Here is a 19,503-nt window from a genome sequence, read left to right on the forward strand (position 1 = left end):
TTCTGTATGAGTTATTTAATTCCTTTTCAAGTGGTTGATATTTGAACCTCTTTCATTTAGAGTAGATCCAGCTACACAATTCTCAAAGTACCTAAACAGATCCAGGAGGGGTTAACACTACCAATACAAACACACTACAAATACAAAAAGTGAGACTTTATTGCATAATCTACACAATCTTGTAGCTGAATCCGGGTTCTTGTGAAATTGTAATCAAGTGACTAGGGAATTCGATACCTGATTCGGAAGTAATATAAAGGAATTCTACAAACTACTAAATCTGCTGTATGTTTTGTTCTATGATCCTATTGTAATTTTCAATGAGGAAATTTCCAAATTTTACATAAAGTCACGTCAGTATTTTATGAAGAATTGTGGATGATGGGGTGGTTTTTAAAATATTTTCACACTATTTCAAATACCAACTAACAGGGAACACAACTAAGATACAAATGACCACAAAGGGAAATGTCATTAGAACTAGAAGGAAATATAGTTTACTAGAGAAATAGTGATCAGATAGTTATTTTTGATAACCTTGATCATCATGCAGGTCACACTGTTTTTTGATCAGGGATCCTTCTTCATTCCGCTTTTACCTAATCAGGGGAAATCTGATTAACATAAAAACAAAGCAGAAGAGGAAAAAAAAAAGAAGTCACAAGAGGGCAAAGTACAGAAGGGAAGAGTCCTCGATAATTCTTGACCTGTTAATTAGGGTCAGAACAATGTGGGATTTTTTATACTCTGAGTTTGTTGAGGAATTACACAGAAATACGCTTAGTGATTCACCAAGCTTTCTTAGTACTGAGGCTCTGCCTGGTGCATTGCAATTTCCTCTTGTCAAATCATGTAGTGACTAATGGAGCCTGGAGGTCTCTAACAGGTGTTTACTCAAACTCAAAAGATACGGGATTTCAATAGGCCTTGGCTTGTTAGGCAATGTGAGATTTGGGTCTTCCCCTCTCAAATGGCTCTTCCCAGCTATGAAGGGACTTCCCTTGGGACTTGTTATAGCAGCCTACAGTGGCCTGTTCTGCTTTGCCATCTTCGGGTGGCTCTGAAAAGCTTTCTTACCTTTTGACAGGAGGAAAATGTTCACAGGTTGATTTCTCTGCTATACAGAATTCTGCAAAGATAATTTGGCAACCTGAATCAGATTTTCAGATGGAAAGATAGGTAGGCTCTGATGAACAAGTTTAAATTCTAGATGTGCAGGTAGAGCTTAGTAAAGGGCCCACCCCAGAGGCAACTGAACTGGGGCGTCCTTTGCTGAGACTTTCTTCCCCCAGCCCCAGCACTCTAAGTTCAGATGAAGTGCCCAAATTCATGGGTGAGAGAGGCTGTAAATTACATACATGTACATAATACAACAGACTGATTTTTAAGATTTATAAGATCTTTGTTAAGATAAAATGATATAAGGGGGAGAAATGAATTACAGTAGAGGGGGTAGAGAGAGAAGAGGGGAGGGGAGGGGGGAGGGGGGATAGTAGAGGATAGGAAAGGCAGCAGAATACAACAGACACCAGAATGGCAATATGTAAATCAATGGTTGTGCAACTGATGTGATTCTGCAATCTGTATACGGGGTAAAAATGGGAGTTCATATCCCACTTGAATCAAAGTGTGAAATATGATATATCAAGAACTATGTAATGTTTTGAACAACCTACAATAAAAATTAATTTAAAAAGAAAAGAAAAAAAAATGACAGAAACAAAACCAACTCAAATAGCTCAAAATCCTTACCCATGCGGTTGTTGCCATCAATATTCCACAAAGATTAAATTTCTTTCTCAAGATGCACACCCTGAGCTCCAATTGATATTTTAATAACTTGATTAAAAATCTCCCAGAAGTCTATTAAGAGTCAGGAAACGGTCTGCGGTGTAGGTGAGGATTTTTGTTTTTGCAATGGAAACTTTTGGCCCCCATGAACAGAATAGCAAAAACTCATTTACGTGTGCGTGTGTTCTTCCTCCATCCTAGTCTAGTCCAAAACTCAAAAATGAAAACCTGTATAGAAGAGTAGCGTTTTAGGTTCGCTTTTTTTTTCCCCCTCTAAAACAACCAGGTGGATTCACAAGATCCAATTTTTAAATTGTCTTATTTCCCACTCTGAGTAAATTTCAGATACTCTAGCGCGATCAGATTTTTTAAAGTAATAAATTACAGTCTCCAAAGTCGGTGTGTGTGTGGGGAGGGAGGGAAGAAGACACTTTAATTAAAAACAATCAATAACCTGGTGTTTTTAGGATACGGTCTACCATTTCCTAATTAAGAAATGAGTTTGACAGTCGTTTGGCCAGCTTATTGTAGACACTGCTATGAAAACCCCAAAGAGCTGGTCGCTGTCCAAACGACGAAACTCCATTTGCCTGCGAAACTCTGGCCTCGGCCGCCGCGAGTCGCTGGGTTCTTCCCTTCCCTTGCAGGCACCTCGGCTGCTCCGGGTCCGTGTCCTCCTGCGCACACCGCGGCGCGGAGCAGGCCGCCTCAGGCTCGCCGCCACCAGGTCGGTGCAAATACCTTTTCCCTCCTCGGGGCCCCAGCGTGTGACGCCTCCCCACCTCCCTCCCTCCCTCCCTCCCTCCCTGCCGGCGGGGCCCTTTCCCCGGCTCGGGATCAGCCGCCCGGGCAGCTGCGGCAGGAAGCGAAGCCCTTGTTGATGCTGTTCCGTGAGGAGCCTCCCCGCCCTCCGGCTGCTGCCCGGCTGTTCCTGGCTCTCGGGAGCCCCCCTCCGCGCCTGCGCAGTGCCCCACGGGGGGCGGGGCTCAGATTCCTGTCAGCGGCGGCGGCGGTGGCGGCGACCGTCAGTTTTCGCTGAGGAGAAGCACGAAACGGACCCGTTGGCTCTCCCCCACTCCCCTTCCCCGCCCTGAACTCTCTCCTGGCTCGCCGGGAATCAGTCCCTGTGGAGTTTCCCTCCACCCCGTCGCCGTTTCGTTGGTCCTTGGCTCGGTGGAAGTCACTGCCCTCGAGGAGGAGGCAGCAGCAGCCGCCCTCGCCTCGCCGCCCCCGGTTCGGTGCCCGCGGTCTCGGAGAGGAGGTGCCGCCGCCACCGCCGCTCCCCCCCTCCCGCTGCCCTCGGGCCGGGCTGGGTCGAGCTGCGATGCCCTCGGACTTCATCTCATTGCTCAGCGCGGACCTAGACCTGGAATCGCCCAAGTCCCTTTACTCGCGAGGTGAGTCAGGCTGGGGGGGTGGGGCGTGGGGGCGGGGAGAGCCGGCGCCCGGGAGCCCAGGGGGTCCCCGTCGGGGCGGGGGCGGCGAAGCCGGGACCTCGCGAGCCTGTCGGGCTGCTGTGGGGGAGCGGTGCGGGGGATGGCTGGTGGTGGAGGGGCAGGCGGAGGAGCGGCGGCCCCTCCCCCGCGGAGCCGCGGGCCGCCCGGGGCCCGATTCCGTCGGCCCCCGGTGTCTGCGGCACCGTTGGCTCTGAGCGTCCGGCGGCAGGTCGGGCTCGGCCACCCTCTGCGAGGAGCTCGCGCCGGCCTCCCCCGCTCGGGGATCACCCCGGACTGGGCCCCACGCTGGGGCCGCGGCGATCCGCGCGCCACGGCTCTTCTTACCGGGACCCTCCTCCCGGGCAAAGTTGCCCCCCAGCGGGCGGCGTGGCCGGAGGCCGGTTCTGGGGGCAGGGTCACCATTTTACCCCCCTTCGGCTTGTTTGTGCGCCGTTTTTCTGCCCCCCTCTCCCTCTGGCCTAGTCCACTCCCTCCCCTTGTCGGGACGGCCCCCCTCGGCCAGGCGTTCTTCCTTTCCTCGTCATCTTCGCTGGAAAGGACCCGAATTTTCTTTTCCCACCTCCGTGGCATTCTAATTACTTACTTCTCCCTCTCTTTTCAAAGATAGGGGTGCTCTCTCTGGGTTAGTTTTATTCCTCTCCTCTCTCTGGAGTAACAGGCTGAGGCACGGACGCTGCCCTTTGAGAATTTTCTCTTCTTTGCTGTTCAAGGGCTTCTTGCAGGGAGGGGACAGTGGACAGACATTCCCACTTAAAAACTCTTTTTGGCTAAGGCCTGCAGGGGATTCCCAGCATCTTAAATATTAATACTTGAGCTGATTTCTATTGGCATTAAATTCCTATACTGGACACCACAAGAATGTGTCAGAACAGGTTCCCTATGCAAGGGGCATCAAACCAAAATACTCCCACTGCACTCATCACTCTTTAAACCACTGGGACGAGGCGAAGGACATAACTGAATTGTTAACTGTTCATTTCATTATGTTAAAAAAATATGCCAGGTGAACCCTTTTCCTGAGAAATTCAGCGTTTCGCTTGTTTTTGGTCTTATGCATCCATCCACTGATTCCATCCCCTCCAAAACAAACGAACAAAACAGGGGCTTCAACTTCACATTAATATATTTGTTTAAGTGAATGACAGTAAGGTGGTTTACTCTGGAAGATACTGGACTTTATGGACTGGCTATTGAGTTGTGTACAGAATCCTACTTAGTTACTGTAACCATTGCTTCGATGACTTTAGTTGGCGGTCACCAACCATCCTGTGGATATTTTTCGGACAATGTTACTTGAAGTAGTCAAGAAATATAGTAGTTTTGAGTGCCAGGAGGAAGACAATATCAAGAGATGAATCTTAGAGAAGGACTAATGTGGTACACTTGGATGCTAAAAATAGTCAAGACACTAACACCATTTGGGCAGTAATCGTCAGATAATTTTCCATGAAACAAATACTTTATTAAAACCTAAGTTTAGTTTAGAGATCAATGTAGAGGCAATTAAGCATTCCTCTTGTAGGGAATATATATACAAGTATGGGCCTTAGATCTCAAAAATATATGATAGTTATATAAGAGATGTATGTTATCCTTGGCATTTTTTTCTCATCCAGCATAAAAAGTACTTAATGCTTTTTGTGTTTTTCAGATTCTCTGAAGTTACACCCATCACAGAATTTTCATAGAGTTGGACTATTGGAAGGTCAGCAAAGTGCCATTTTACAGCCTATTGTGTTAGTATGCAAAGACTTTCTCTCAAATGGAATTTAAATGGGAAAGTGTGAAACTTTGCAAACTCACACAATGTAGTTTTCTCCTAAATAGCCTGATCCTTCTTTAGAGCAGCTAAGTGTTTCAGTGTATTTTGTTGTTATGTTGAAATGCTTTTTGGCTGTTGCGTTTGTTTTGAGAAGACTTGAAAAAAAAAAACAAACCCACAAAAATCATTTTAAATTATGTGTTGGGTGCTACTATAGATTTCCAGATCTTTATTCTTTTTTTACATACAAACCAAATGTGAAAAGGCTGAAACATTAAGGTGAGTTAATAACTAGAAGAGTGACACAAAACACATACTTAGTTTGGAAATTCCAAACTTAGAACTTTTGTATGCTGAATATTTCAAACATTTATTTACTAAAACATTGATGTTTTTGTAATTTTACATTATATTTAAGGATAAGAAAAGCTGTGTAATAGAGATGATGATTAAGTTATGCTTAGAAAAAAGGCTTTAGAAAGTCCTGGAAATGTTTATGGAATCTGTAGGATAAACAGTGACAATTTAGAAAATTTCATTTTGTTTTTAGCATTTTAAGACATCAAATATTCTTTGTGTTTTTAAATAGATTTTATAGATTTCCCATTTATCATCTTTGAATCTTGTAATCCTGGATTTGGACAGCAAGGATGTTAATTTTCCTATTATGGAAATGAGAAACAGGGTCTGGGGGCTGTAGCTCATGATAGAGTGCTTGCCTAGCATGCATGAGGCACTGGGTTTGATCCTCAGCACCACATTAAAAAAATAAATAAATAAACAAGATAAAGGCCTTCTACAACTACAAAAAAAAAAAAAAAAGAGAGAGAGAGAGAGAGAAACAGGCTGAAATTAAGATAACTTGGGGGGGTGGGGAATCCCACAGTAGCCGAAACAATGCTCTCTGTGTTTTATTTAGTGCTTGTTACCCATGCCAAGGTGCCACTAGGAAATATAAGTATGTATACACACACAAACACACTATACATAAATATACACAAATACATATACAACTAGTGACTTTAGGGCCCACTTGAAGAAGGCCCTCAGTATTTAAGTCTGATTTGAGGGTAGGTTTTCCCCTTGCTTAAGAGTAGTCTGATATAGTGAGGGGAAAGTGGATATTGTAATTGAGTTTAACTTTGAATACCAGTTTAGCAATTTGTTAGCTCTGTGACCTGGGATAAGTGATTTTACCTGTTTAAACTTTTAATATTTTTTCTATTAAGATAGCTACCTCTTTAGTTTAGTGAGCTAGTGTGTATTAAAGTGCCTTGTGGGGCTGGGGTTGTGGCTCTGTGGTAGAGCGCTCGCTTAGCATGTGCAAGACCCTGGGTTCGATCCTCAACACCACATAAAAATAAAGAAAAGGTATTGTGTCCAACTAAAAAAATAAAATAAAAAATATTTTTAAAAAAGTGCCTTGTATCAAATATTTTTGAAACTCTAATCTGAAGAAAGAAATTTTTAGAAGTGTCTCTTAAAGAAGCAGATTTCTATGTTGTGGAGTCATATTTGTGTGTAACATCTCATTTATTTCCTGGGCAACAAATCAGTGTTATAATCATAGAGGTTATTAGGCAGCAGAGAGATATATGGAAGAAAAAGTGTTAACTATTTGAGACTGGGATTGTGGCTCAGTGGTAGAGTGCTTGCCTAGCACGTTTGAGGCATTGGGTTCAATCCTCAGTACCACATAAAATAAATAAACAAAATTATTAAAAAAAGTGTTAATTATTAAAACATTTTTAATGAGTTGATGGAAATACATAGAAGCTTAATATGTGTTTACATGTTTTTGCCTCTTTGTTGATTTTTTGTTTTGGTTTAGTGACTAGTCAACAATTTAAGACCACCCTTTTACAGATTATATATAAAATGCAAAACATGCAAGTATCAGGTATATTATGTCCTATTTGAATTTTTACCTGAGATGATATAAGAAAGTTGTTTGCTTGTTTAATGAAGTATTTAATCTGTACTACCTCATTGCTATTTTTTAACCTTTAATTTGGGCTTAAAAAATACATAAAAGTAAAGAAAATAGATATGAACTCCCACATACTCATTGCTGATATTTTTTATTTTTCTCCCACACTGGGAATTGAACCCAGGGGCGCTTACCCACTGAGCCACATCCCCGGCCCTTTTCATTTTTGTTTTGAGACAGAGTCTCCCTAAATTGCTTAGGATCTCACTAAGTTGCTGAGGCTGGCTTTGAACTTGTGATCCTCCTGCCTCAGCTTCCTGAGTTGCTTGAATTGCAGGCAGCTGCCACTATGTGGGACTTCATTTAATCTTTATACTTTAATTTTCTCATCTTTAAATTGGGGCAATCATAGTATCATCATCCTAGGTTGTTATGAAGAATTATACTAGGGGAGTTCATGTAAAATATTTAATTTGGTATATAGTAGATGCTCAGTAAATGTTAGCTAACTTAAAAAATCATTAAACAACAAACATCAATAGAGTGCTTACCATGTGCCAAGAACTTTACATATATTAACTAATTGAATTTTTATAAAAGTTTCAAATGATTATTAGAAACTATCCTACCATAGAGATGAGGAAATGAAGGCATAGAGAAGTTCAGTAATTTACCTGGAGTCGCATAGTTAATAAGTTAAAAAGCCATGTTTCTGACTTGTCTTTTCCCTTTACAGTCTGTGTTCTTAACTACTGTACTGTACAGATTCCTTGTGTTATGTAATATCAAGTATTGTCCAGTAATATTTATGCAAACTTTACATCAGTAGTGTAGATTTCTTTCTAGTAATTAAAAACACGCTCAGAGTGAGGAATTTAAGTAATTGATATAAAATATGTTCATTTTCTTTATAGAACACACATTTTCCAAATTTTTTCTTTTAGGAAAACAAGTTAGAAAATCTATAATTGAGTATTATTAAGCTTTAGAAATAGATATAATATCTACCATTTGGAGAAAAAAAATACCAACAATAGCATATATCTCATATAATATAACTAACATGTGTTTTTAAGAGCTGGTCCTTCTTGCTACCATCTTTTTATTTAATATGGTGACTACCTAACTGGCAAAAGGGGTCTAGTTAATTAATGCAATAATAATATATGGCCATTAAAACAATGTTACTAATGATCTCAGAATTAACATGTAACCCTCTTAATAAAATAAAAATAGTGCTGTTACAATTATATTAAAAACAATTTGTATTTTTAATGCAGAATATCCTGGACAAAAGTACACGCTATATATTTTATTTTTTGCGGGGGAGGGAGGTACCAGGGATTGAACTCAGGGGCAGTCAGTCACTGAGCTACATCCCCAGCCCTATTTTGCATTTTATTTAGAGACAGGGTCTTACTTAGTTACTTAGTGCTTCGCTGGTTCTGAGGCTGGCTTTGAACTGGTGATTCTCCTGGCTTGAGCCTCCTGAGCTGCTGGGATTACAGGTGTGTGCTACTGAGCCCAGCTATTTTCCTTATCTTAAAAGAACATAGCTTTAAATAAAATGGTTTGCACTTAGATTCAGAGTTGAACCTCTGAATCTAGGGATCTTCTTTGAAGTGCCTAGAAAAAAATTTAGCTACAGAGAAGTTATCATTTCTTATTCTGTACCGCAAAATACCCATTTTGCTTTACTTTGTTTGCCATACCAAAAAACAAACAAACAAACAAACAAAAAAACAACTAGGAAATGAAATGAAACTAAACGAAAACAAACAAATAGATTAAGAGGTTATTCAAGAAATACAGAGGTGTAAGATAATAAGATAGAAAATCAAAGAACAAGAAAAATAACTCAGCAAATTGAAGAAAATAGAGAAAAACAATAGAATAAAAAATTTAAATGCTTTTTTTTCTTCTCTTTTGCAGTACTGTGGATGGAACCCAAGGCTTTGGGCATGCTAGGCAAGCACTCTACCACTGAACTATGCCCTAAACCCCTTTAAATGCTTTTATAAGTCTAAGGGATAGGGCTGGGGTTGTGGCTCAGTCGTAGAGCACTTGCTCTACGCATGGGGCATTGGGTTCAATTCTCAGCACCACATATAAGTAAATACATAAATAAAAATAAAGGCTCATTGACAACTAAAAAAATATTTGAAAAGAAAGCCTAAGGGATAACATTATGGATTCAAGAAGGGATTAAAGAATTGGTTAACATTATGGATTAAGAATTGGTAAGTAAAAGTTCAGTGGCAGTCTGATATAATCTTGGCATGATTTAAATGTTTAAGACTGAGATTTTTAAGAGATGATATAATGACTTAGGAGAAAACAACTATTTTTTTCCAACTATTGCCAATTTGTTTGATTATCATGTAGGTAGAATTATAGACAACTGAAAACCCTAGAAATATAGCAATGTTTTGTTGGCTTTATGGAATTCCACCTCCCTCACTCCCCTATTGTGAGTAGGACCCAGGGCCTCCTGCATGCTAGGCAAGTGCTGTACCACTGAGTTATATCCCCAGTCATGACTTCATGGAGTATTTCTTAACTTGCCATCAGACATGTTTTATTTATCTTGCAAGGACCCATGTTAAAGTAGTTAGACCATAAAACACCTACATGATGATATATGTGAAGATATCTTATGAGAGCTAGATTTATCAAAAATACTTAACATTAAGCTGGCCATGTGGTGCACGCCTGTAATCCCAGCAGCTTGGGAGACTGAGGCAGGAGGATTGTGAATTCAAAGCCAGCCTCAGCAATGGTGAGGCACTAAGCAACTCAGTGAAACCCTGTTTCTAAATAAAATACAAAAATAGGGCTAGGGATGTGGCTCAAGATAGCGCGCTCGCCTGGCATGCGCGGGGCGCTGGGTTCGATCCTCAACACCACATAAAATAAAGAAAGAAAGAAAGAAAGAAAGAAAGAAGGATGTTGTGTCCACTGAAAACTAAAAAATAAATATTAAAAAATTTTCTCTCTCTCCCTCTCTCTCTCTTTAAAAAAAGAAAAATAGGGCTGGGGATTAGTGGTTGAGTGCCTGAGTTCAATCCCTGGTACCCGCCTCCCCCCCAAAAAAATATATGTTCAATTATTTTCTTGTTTAGTATTTATTATCTGAATGGATCCATACTTGTAAACTAAGAATATAATTATAGAAACAATTAAGTTCATAACATGAAAAATCATTCCTAGTTCACCCCAGCTTTTTGCCAATAAAATCCACATCTCTGATTTCCTGTCATCTGTTTTTTTTTAATGACTTTCTTTTCTTTTCTTTCTTTCTTTCTCTTTTCTCTTTCTCTTTCTTTCTTTTTCTTTCTTTCTTTCTTTCTCTTTCTTTTTCTTTCTTTCTCTTTCTTTCTCTCTCTTTCTCTTTCTTTTTCTCTTTCTCTCTTTCTTTTTCTTTTTCTCTTTCTCTCTCTTTCTTTCTCTCTCTGTTTTCTTTCTTATCACCCCAGTGCCTCACATGTAATAGGTGAGCACTCTACCACTGAACCACAACCCCAGCTCCCTATCATCTGTATTTAAAAAATTTTAATTTTCAGTTGTCAATGTACCTTTTTTAAATTTATATGTGGTGCTGAAAATTGAACCCAGTGGCCTCTCACATGCTAGGCAAGCGCTCTACCACTGAGCTACAACCCCAGCCCTATCATCTGTTTTTGTATCTGCCTAAATTCTGCTTCTTTTTTTTTTTTTTTTTAAGTACTAGGGGTTGAACCCTGGGCTTTGTACATGCTAGGCAAATGCTCTGCTCTTGAGCCATATACCCAGCACTTGATTTCTTTATTTTCATTTAATACCAGAATTTGATTGCTTATTAAAATAAATGGATGTAAATCTGTGTTCTAATTATGTGATTCATGGTCTGATCTTAATTTATTATTTTTTGGTATTGGGGTTTGAACCCAGAGTTGTTTAACCACTTAGCTACATCCCCAGCCCCTTTTTTATTTTTTATTTTGAGACAGTGTCTTGTTAAGTCCTTAGGGCCTCATTGCTGAGGTTGACCTTGAATTTGCAGTCCTTCTGCCTCAGCCTCTTAAATCTCTAGGATTACAGGGGTGTTCTACCATGCCAGGCTTGAGTCATTCTTTTTTTTTTTTTCCCCCTGCTTCTGGGGATTGAATCCAGAGGTGCTCTACTATTTTTCTTTATTATTTTTTTTTAGTTGTAGTTGGACACATACCTTTAATTAATTAATTAATATTTTTTAAAATTTGTTTTTTAGTTTTAGGTGGACACAATATCTTTATTTTTATGTGGTGCTGAGAATCAAACCCAGTGTCTCATGCATGCTAGAGGAGCATGCTACCACTTGAGCCACATCCCCATTCCTATTTATTTTTTATGTAGTGCTGAGGATTGAACCCAGCTTCTTGCCTGTGCCAGGTGAGTACTCTACCCCTGAGCCACAATCCCAGCCCAAGGAGTGCTCTACTATTGAGTTACTTCTTCAGTCTTTTTAATTTTAAGACAGGGTCTCAGTTGCCCAGGCTCCTTGAATTTTTAGTCCTCTTGCTTCAGCCTTCTGAGTAGCTGATTCACTCTTGACTCTTTTGTGTAATTGTAGTAGTCCCCTAACTTGAAAGTGGTAATGCAGAAAAACATTTCCTATTGTGATCAGTATTACATATAAAAATGGCCATTTTTTTATTAGAAAAGTAGATTCATTAGGTTATATTTTCTATTGGAAATAGCAGGTATTTATTAAAAAAAAAAAAAAGGATCATGTGGGTACAATGGTGCATATCTGTAATCCCAAAGGCTGGGGAGGCTGAGGCAGGAGGCTCTGGAGTTCTAAGCCAGCCGTAGCAATTTAGTGAGGCCCTAAGTAACTCAGTGAGAATTTGTCTCTAAATAAAATACAAAGAAAAGGGCTGGGGATGTGGCTCAGAGATTAAGTGCCCCTGAGTTCAATACCCTTCAAATAAGTAAATTAAATAAAATAAAAAGATTTAAATTATATAAGAGATCAGTTAGACCTGATTATTTAGTGGACACAGGATAGTTCTGTTAATATTAATGAGGTAAAAGACATTCTTCAATAGAAATGTTGTTTACTATATTATTTTCTTGTTATTGGCTACCAATTTATTCCAAGTTACATTAAAGAGATTCATGTGTTTTTTATTTGCTGTTGTGTTAATGGAAATTAAGTTTTAAAAAATAACAAGGTGTATAAGATGCTAATTATAAATATTGTTGAATGAAAAGGTAGAAATTTTCTTTATGAATTATCCATAGATAATAGGTTTAGCTTTGAAATATAAATAAATCCTGATGCTGTGATAAAAATATATTTCTAATGATTTGAACTGAAAATATGTTACATGAGTGAGATTCCAGTTTTGTTTTATTTAGTTATTTTTAATCTTAATAACTATTTTATTTTTTATGGTACTTGGGATTGCTCCCATGGGCACTCTACCCCATTCAATTAAAAAAAAAAAAAAAAAAAAAATATATATATATATATATATATATATATATTTAAGTTGTAGAGGGACACAATACCTTTATTTTATTTAAATGTGGTAATGAGGATTGGACCTAGTGCTTCACACATGCTATGTAAGTGCTCTACCACTGAGGTATAACCCCAGCCTCCCCATCCATTTTTATTTGTTATTTTGAGACTTGGAACCTGCTATCTTTCTGACTCAATCTCTGCAGTTACTGGGATTACAGGTGTGCACTGCTGCACCTGGTTGATTCTTACTAACTTTTTGTTTTATTTTATTTTTAGTCCTGGGGATCGAACCCAGCAGCTTAACCACTGAGTCATATCCCCTGTCCTTTTTTATTTTTTATTTTTATTTTGAGACAGGGTTTTGCTAAGTTGCATACGGCTTTGCTAAATTACTGAGGCTGGCTTTGAACTTGCCGTCCTCCTGCCTCAGCCTCCCGAGCCACTGGGATCACAGGCATGCACCACTGTGCCTGACCCTTACTAACTTTTTAAAAAATGGATACTTTCCTCTTCTGTTTATTTTTTGTGGTGCTGCAGATCAAGCCCAGGACCTCCCATATGCTAGGCAACCACTGTACCACTGAGTTATACCCACAGCCTTTTTTCCTTCTTTTTTTCTGTAGTACTGGGGATTAACCCAGGGTCTTATGGATGCTAGACAACACACTCTATGTGCACTGTACCATTGAGTTACATTCCCAGTCTATAAGATAAATAGGTTGATGGTTATTATTGCTTTCCAGCCATAAATGTCTAACATTTATTTCCTTTTCAAAAAACATTGTGATTAGTACTTTACTAAATTTGGTAATTAGTTTTGAAAATATGACAAGTTTTTAACAGTGAAATAAGTAGTTGATTACATTTATAAAATTAGTTTTAACTTAAAAAATCTAGTTAAGCAATATTTTTTAAATTCTTTTTCATTTTTTATAGTACTGGGGATGGAAGCCAGGGCTATTGCACATGCGAGGCACGTGCTCTCCCACTGAAGTACTTATTAAATTTTTTATTTTGATACTGGTTCTTGCTAGATTTCTCAGGCTGTCTCGAACTTGTTATCCTCCTGCCTCAGCCTGTGAGAAGCTGAGATTACAAGTGTGTGTCACCGTGCCCTGCTAAGGCAAACTGAGGTACAGAAGGATTTGATTGAGTTTTCATTAATTTTCCAAGATTACAAAGCTAGTGGACCAGGATGGAATTTGAACCTCAACTTTTACTTTTTTGTACCAGGGGATTGAACCTGGGGTTCTTTTTTTTTTTAGAGAGAGAATTTTTAAATATTTATTTATTTATTTTTTAGTTTTTGGCGGACACAACATCTTTGTTTGTATGTGGTACTGAGGATCGAACCCGGGCCGCACGCATGCCAGGCAAGCGCGATACCGCTTGAGCCACATCCCCAGCCCATAACCTGGGGTTCTTAACCACTTTTTTTTTTTTTTTTTTTAATAGATAGTTTCACCTGAGTTGTTTAGGGCCTCACTAAGTTGTTGAGATTGGCTTTGAACTTTTGATCCTCTTGGCTCAGCCTCCCAATCCACTGGAATTACAGTTGTGTGCCACTGTGCCCAGTTTGAACCTCAACAGTTTTACCCTAGAGTTATGATCTTGTATGGATTTGTGTAGCACAAACATTTGATAATGGGTGTTTGTACTTTGGACCCTAAAGATTACACTACTGTTTAGATGGTATAAAAAGAATATTTTGTATAGGATTCTTCAGATAAGCAGTTTCCTTAAAGTAATGAAAAGTCACACAATAGAAATCAGTAAAAATATGATGATGACCCCTTTGGAGGAAAATTTTAACATTCACAATCAACAAATCATTTTTTTCTTTGATAGTTTTTAAGATTTAGCTGAAGCAGATGGCTGGTTGAAATTCATTCTTGGCTGATAGTGGGATTCAGGTAAAACATAGAAGCAGGGTTAAGTGGAAGCCACCACTTAAGGAGAATTTAGAAATGGAGGTGGTTGGGACTCTATAGATTTCTTTGGCAGTACTTTTATGGAAGTTATTAATTCTTATTTCTGCTGGCTATTTCAGAGATTAATTTGAGAAGAGATGATCAATAGGAGAAACTACTAATAGGAGCATTAGGAGTTCTGTTTCTTGCTATGGTTGATTTTCATTTCTGGAACTTTCTGAAAGTTCTGTGTTAGGAATTTGGAGTTTTGGGTTCTAATTCTAGTTTTACCCTGTGACCCTACGGGAAATCACAAAAGCAGTCCTTTAGAGATGTTATCAGTGCTTACTTAATTAAGACTTAAGGGGAATACAATTGAAATAATGTTGAAGGGGTTTGAAAACTATAAAACTATAAAATACAATATGAATAGTTTTATTTCCCATGGAGTTTTATTAATTTACTTTGGTTCTCCTTTCCCTTTTTCTTTAAATCTACCCTTTCCGTCTTTTGGTTTGTTTTTGCATGACACTATACATTTTGTTGGTTCTACTCAATAGTATTCTTGTGTCTTCTTCTTCTTCTTCTTCAATGTACAGAAGTACATTCATTTTAAATGTTCCTTGAGTTTTAATTTTTATTTTGGAACTAGGAATTGAACCCAGGGATGCTTAACCATTGACACACATCCCTACCTATTTTTTATTTGGAGACAGGGTCTCACTGAGTTGCTTAGGGCCTTGCTGAGTTGCTGACGCTGGCTGAGAACTTGTTATCCTTCTTCAGCTTCCCAGTTGCTGGAATTCAGGAGTGTGCCACCATGCCTGGTGTTCTGTGAGGTTTTTTTTTTTTTTTTTTTTAATAAATAAATAAATTTTACAGTAGAATGCATTTTGACATATAGTACACAAATGGAGCACAACTTTCATTATTCTGGCTGTACATGGTTCAGAGTCACTCCACTAGTGTAATCACACATGTATATAGGGTAGTAACGTCTGTCTCTTTCTACTGGCCTTCCCAACCCCACAATCCTTCCCCTCCCCTGACTCCCCTCTACACAAACAAAGTTCTTTCATTCTTCCTTGTCCTCCTACCCCACTATGGATCAGCATCCGCTTATCGGCGAAAACTATCGGCTTTTAGTTTTTTGGGACTGGCTTATTTCACTCAGGATCATATTCTTTAGTTCCATCCATTTATCTGTAAATGCCGTAATTTCATTCTTTAATATTCCATTGTGTATATGTATCACATTTTCTTGATGCATTTCTCTATTGAAGGGCATCTAGGTTGGTTCCATAGTTTAGCTATTGTGAATTGAACTGCTATAAACATTAATGTGGCTGTGTCACTTAGCATGCTGATTTTAAGTCCTTTGGGTATAAACTAAGTAGTGGAATAGCTGGTTCAAATGGAGGATCTATTAAAAGTTTTCTGAAGTATCTCCATACTGTTTTCCATAGGGGTTGCTTCTGTGAGTTTTTAACAAGTGTGTGTTTGTACAATCAACATAATCAAGGTATAGAACAGTAAAACTACTTCTTATTCTTTTGTAGTTAATCCTGCTCACTCCAGCCCCAGAGAACTACCGATGGGCTTTTCTTTATCATAGATTAATTTTGCCTTTTTTTTAGAATTACAAAGATGAATTTTAAGTTTTGTTGTTTTACCACCATAGCCTTCTAAAAGGTAACATTGTATTTTAAAAATGGGCATAAAGGTAATATATTTTTTGTTCTTTCATATATTTTTTCTTTTTTTGGTGCCAGGGATTTAACCCTGGGGGTGCTTTACCACTAAGCTACATCCCCAGCCCTTTTTAATTTTGAGACAGGATCTCATTAAGTTGCTTAGGGCCTCACTAATTTTGAGTCTGATCTTGAACTCAGGATTGTCCTGCCTGAGCCTGACTGAGTTACTGGAATTACAGTCATGCACAACCCTGCCCAGCTCTTTTTTTCTTTTTTATCCCCAGTACTGTGGATTGAACTGAACATAACTCTACCACTGGACCTACATCCCTAGCCCATTTTTTAAAAATTTATTTTGAGACAAAATCTTGTTAGATTGCATATCTGCTCTCAAATTTGTGGTCCTCCTGCCTCAACCTCCTGAGTGGGCTGGGATTTCAGGTATGCACCACCTCAACCATCTCAAAAAAATTTTTTTAAACATGTTTTAGTTATACATGGACACAATATCTTTATTTTGTTTATTTATTTTTATGTGGTGCTGAGGATCGAACCCAGTGCCTCACACATGCGAGGCAAGTACTCTACTGCTGACCCTCAATCCCAGCCCCAGATATTTTTTTATTATTATTAATTTTGGTACTTTTTTGGGGATTAAACCCAGGATTACTTTACTGCTGAGCTACACCTCCAGCCCCCTGTTTTTAGTTGTTTTTGAGGTAGAGTCTCACTTAGTTCCTTAGGCCCTTGTTAAGTTGCTGATGCTGGTCTTGAACTTGGGATCCTCCTGCCTCAGTTTCTTGTTGCTGGGATTATAGGCTTACTATCCTGTGCCTGGTTCAACTCATATCATTCTTATGTTACTCTATAAGTAGCAAAGTATAGATTTATCAGGGATTTATTGATTGATTGATTGATTGATTGATTGTCATGCTTGGGATTGAATCCAGGACCTCATGCTTACTAGGCAAGCACTGTACCACTGACCTATATTCCTAGCCCTTTCCAGAAATTTTTATTTTGAGATAGGGTTTTGCTAAGTGCCCAGGTCAACCTCAAACTTGAAATCCTGCCTCATCTACCAAGTAGCTGGGATTATAGGTGTGTTGCCACTATGCCTGGTTAAAATTTCTTTTTTTAAAAAGTTTTACATTCGGGCTGGGGTTGTGGCTCAGTGGTAGAGGCCTTGCCTAGCATGCATGAAGCACTGGGTTCAATCCTCAGTACCACATAAATGTAAAATAAAGATATTGTGTCCACCTAAAACTAAAAAATAAATATTAAAAAAAATTTACATTTTATCTGGCACAGTGGTTGACCCTTGTGATTCCAGATAATTGGGAAGCTGAAGCAGAAGGATTGCAAATTTGAGGCCAGCCTCAGCCACTGGGTAAACTCTGAGAAAGTTAGAGTATGTTTCAAAAAACAAAAACAAAAAACAGAAAAACAGGCTGGGGATATAGCTCAATGGTAAAGTGCCCTGTTCAACTCTAGAACCCCCCAAATTTAAATTTTATTTATTTTTATTATTATTTTTTTATGGTACTGAGGATTGAATTCCAGGGAATTATATCACTGAGTCTTATCCTAGCCCTTTTAACTTTTTCTTTTCTTTTTCTCTTGGTTCTGGGAATTGAACCCGGCGTGCTTAACCACTGTGTCATATCCCCAGCCCTTTTAATTTTTTATTTTGATACAGGGTCTCACTAAGCTGCCCAGGCTAACCTCAAAGTTGCCACCTTGAATTGCTGAGATTATAGGCCTGCACCACTGTACTCAGCTAGAAAATATTACATTTGTCTTTACTCTGTCAACACAGGGAGATCATATTCATATAACTTTTTTTTTTTGGTACCGGGCATTGAACTCAGGGCCACTTGACCACTGAGCCACATCCCTATTTTGTATTTTATTTAGAGACAGGTTCTCACTGAGTTGCTCAGTGCCTCAACTTGCTGAGGCTGGCTTTGAACTTGAGATCCTCCTGTCTCAGCTTCCTGAGCCGCTGGGATTAAAGGCTTGTGCCACTATGCCTGGCTTCATATAACTTTTATCTTAGCATATTGTCATAATTATTATTTTATTAATTATTAATATCTATTGTAAATTACACTTTATTATATACTTATGTATAGGAAAAGATGTAGTAAAATCAGAGTTTTTAAAAAATATATATTTATTTTAGTTATAAATAGACCTTTGTTTTTTATTTATTTGTATGTGGTGCTGAGACTCGAACCCAGGGCCTCACACATGCTAAGCAAGTTTACCACTGAGCCACAACCCCAGCCCCAAATCAGAGTTTTGTATTATGTGTGGGGGGTCTATCCTCTGGGGGTCTCAGAACATATCCCACATGGATAAGGGTTAGCAGTGTATACATCTGTTCAGGAAAAGAAGTCCAAATCATAAGATAATTGTAAAGTATTAGAATCAGCCATAGGTGTAATTAAACCATAAAAAATACCTAGTGTAGTCCAGTTTTTATATTGAAAATATAATGGACATGGTTTTAGTCAACTATTTATCACTGTGACTAAAACATCTCTCAAAAACAACTTAAAGGGAGGAAAACTTTTCTTTCTTTTTTTTTTTAAATTTTAGATCACAGTTTCAGAGGTTGAGCCCATGGTTGACCAACTCTGGGTAGAACATCATGGGTGGAAAGGCTGTGGCAGAAGAAAGCAGTTCAGCACATGGCAACCAGAGAGCAGAGACAACTCTGCTCTTTAGGGACAAAATATAAACCCCCAGGTCACGCCCCCCCCCCCCCCACCTACTTTCTCCAGCCACACCCTACCTGCTTTCATTTACCACATAGTTAATCCATGTCAGTGGATTAATCCAATGATTAGGCCAGTGTTCTCATAATCTAATTATTTCACCTCCAAACATTCTTTCATGGTCTCACACATGAGCTTTTGAGGGACACCACATATCTAAACTGAAACAGATGTTAAGATTCTCAAAGCAGGGAATGTACCCTATTTATTTATTTATTTGGCACCAGGGATTGAACTCAGGGGGCACTTGGCCACTGAGCCATATCCCTAGCCCTACTTTGTATTTTATTTAGAGGCAGGATCTCACTGAGTTGCTTAGCGCCTCACTTTTTGCTGAGGCTGGCTTTGAAATTGCAGTCCTCCTGTCTGAGCCTCCTGAGCCTCTGGGAGCCTCTGGGATCCTCATTGTTCTTAGAGAAGGAATGGAGGGTATTGGAAGTCTGAGTGGATTGTATGGTAGTTGCACACAACCATGTAGCCAATCTTCAGTTGGGCTAACTGCATTAAATTGACTACAGATGAAGAATTAGGCCTTTAAAGAATTGAAACTATTTAATCTGTAAAGATAGTTTATATAAAAGTAAGATGAAAATTGAGGATTTGTTTACTAAACTCAGAATACTAAAATCAGAAAGTTGTCTTGAAGCTTGAAAAGAGGTAGCTTTAGGGCAAAATGTGTAACTAT

General features: G+C 38.9%; 1 protein-coding gene across 1 annotated transcript in view; it reads left to right on the forward strand.

Moving 5' to 3' along the window:
- The first annotated feature begins 3,057 nt into the window (after positions 1-3,057).
- Nfat5 (nuclear factor of activated T cells 5) overlaps positions 3,058-19,503 on the forward strand; it is a 106,627-nt gene continuing 90,181 nt past the window's right edge. The window contains exon 1 of the mRNA XM_076839601.1: positions 3,058-3,188. Within this exon, the coding sequence (XP_076695716.1) occupies positions 3,116-3,188 (73 nt within the window). The 5' untranslated portion in view covers positions 3,058-3,115. The remainder of the gene's footprint in view (positions 3,189-19,503) is intronic.

Source organism: Callospermophilus lateralis, chromosome 18, assembly GCF_048772815.1.
Source record: "Callospermophilus lateralis isolate mCalLat2 chromosome 18, mCalLat2.hap1, whole genome shotgun sequence".
Taxonomy (NCBI): domain Eukaryota; kingdom Metazoa; phylum Chordata; class Mammalia; order Rodentia; family Sciuridae; genus Callospermophilus; species Callospermophilus lateralis.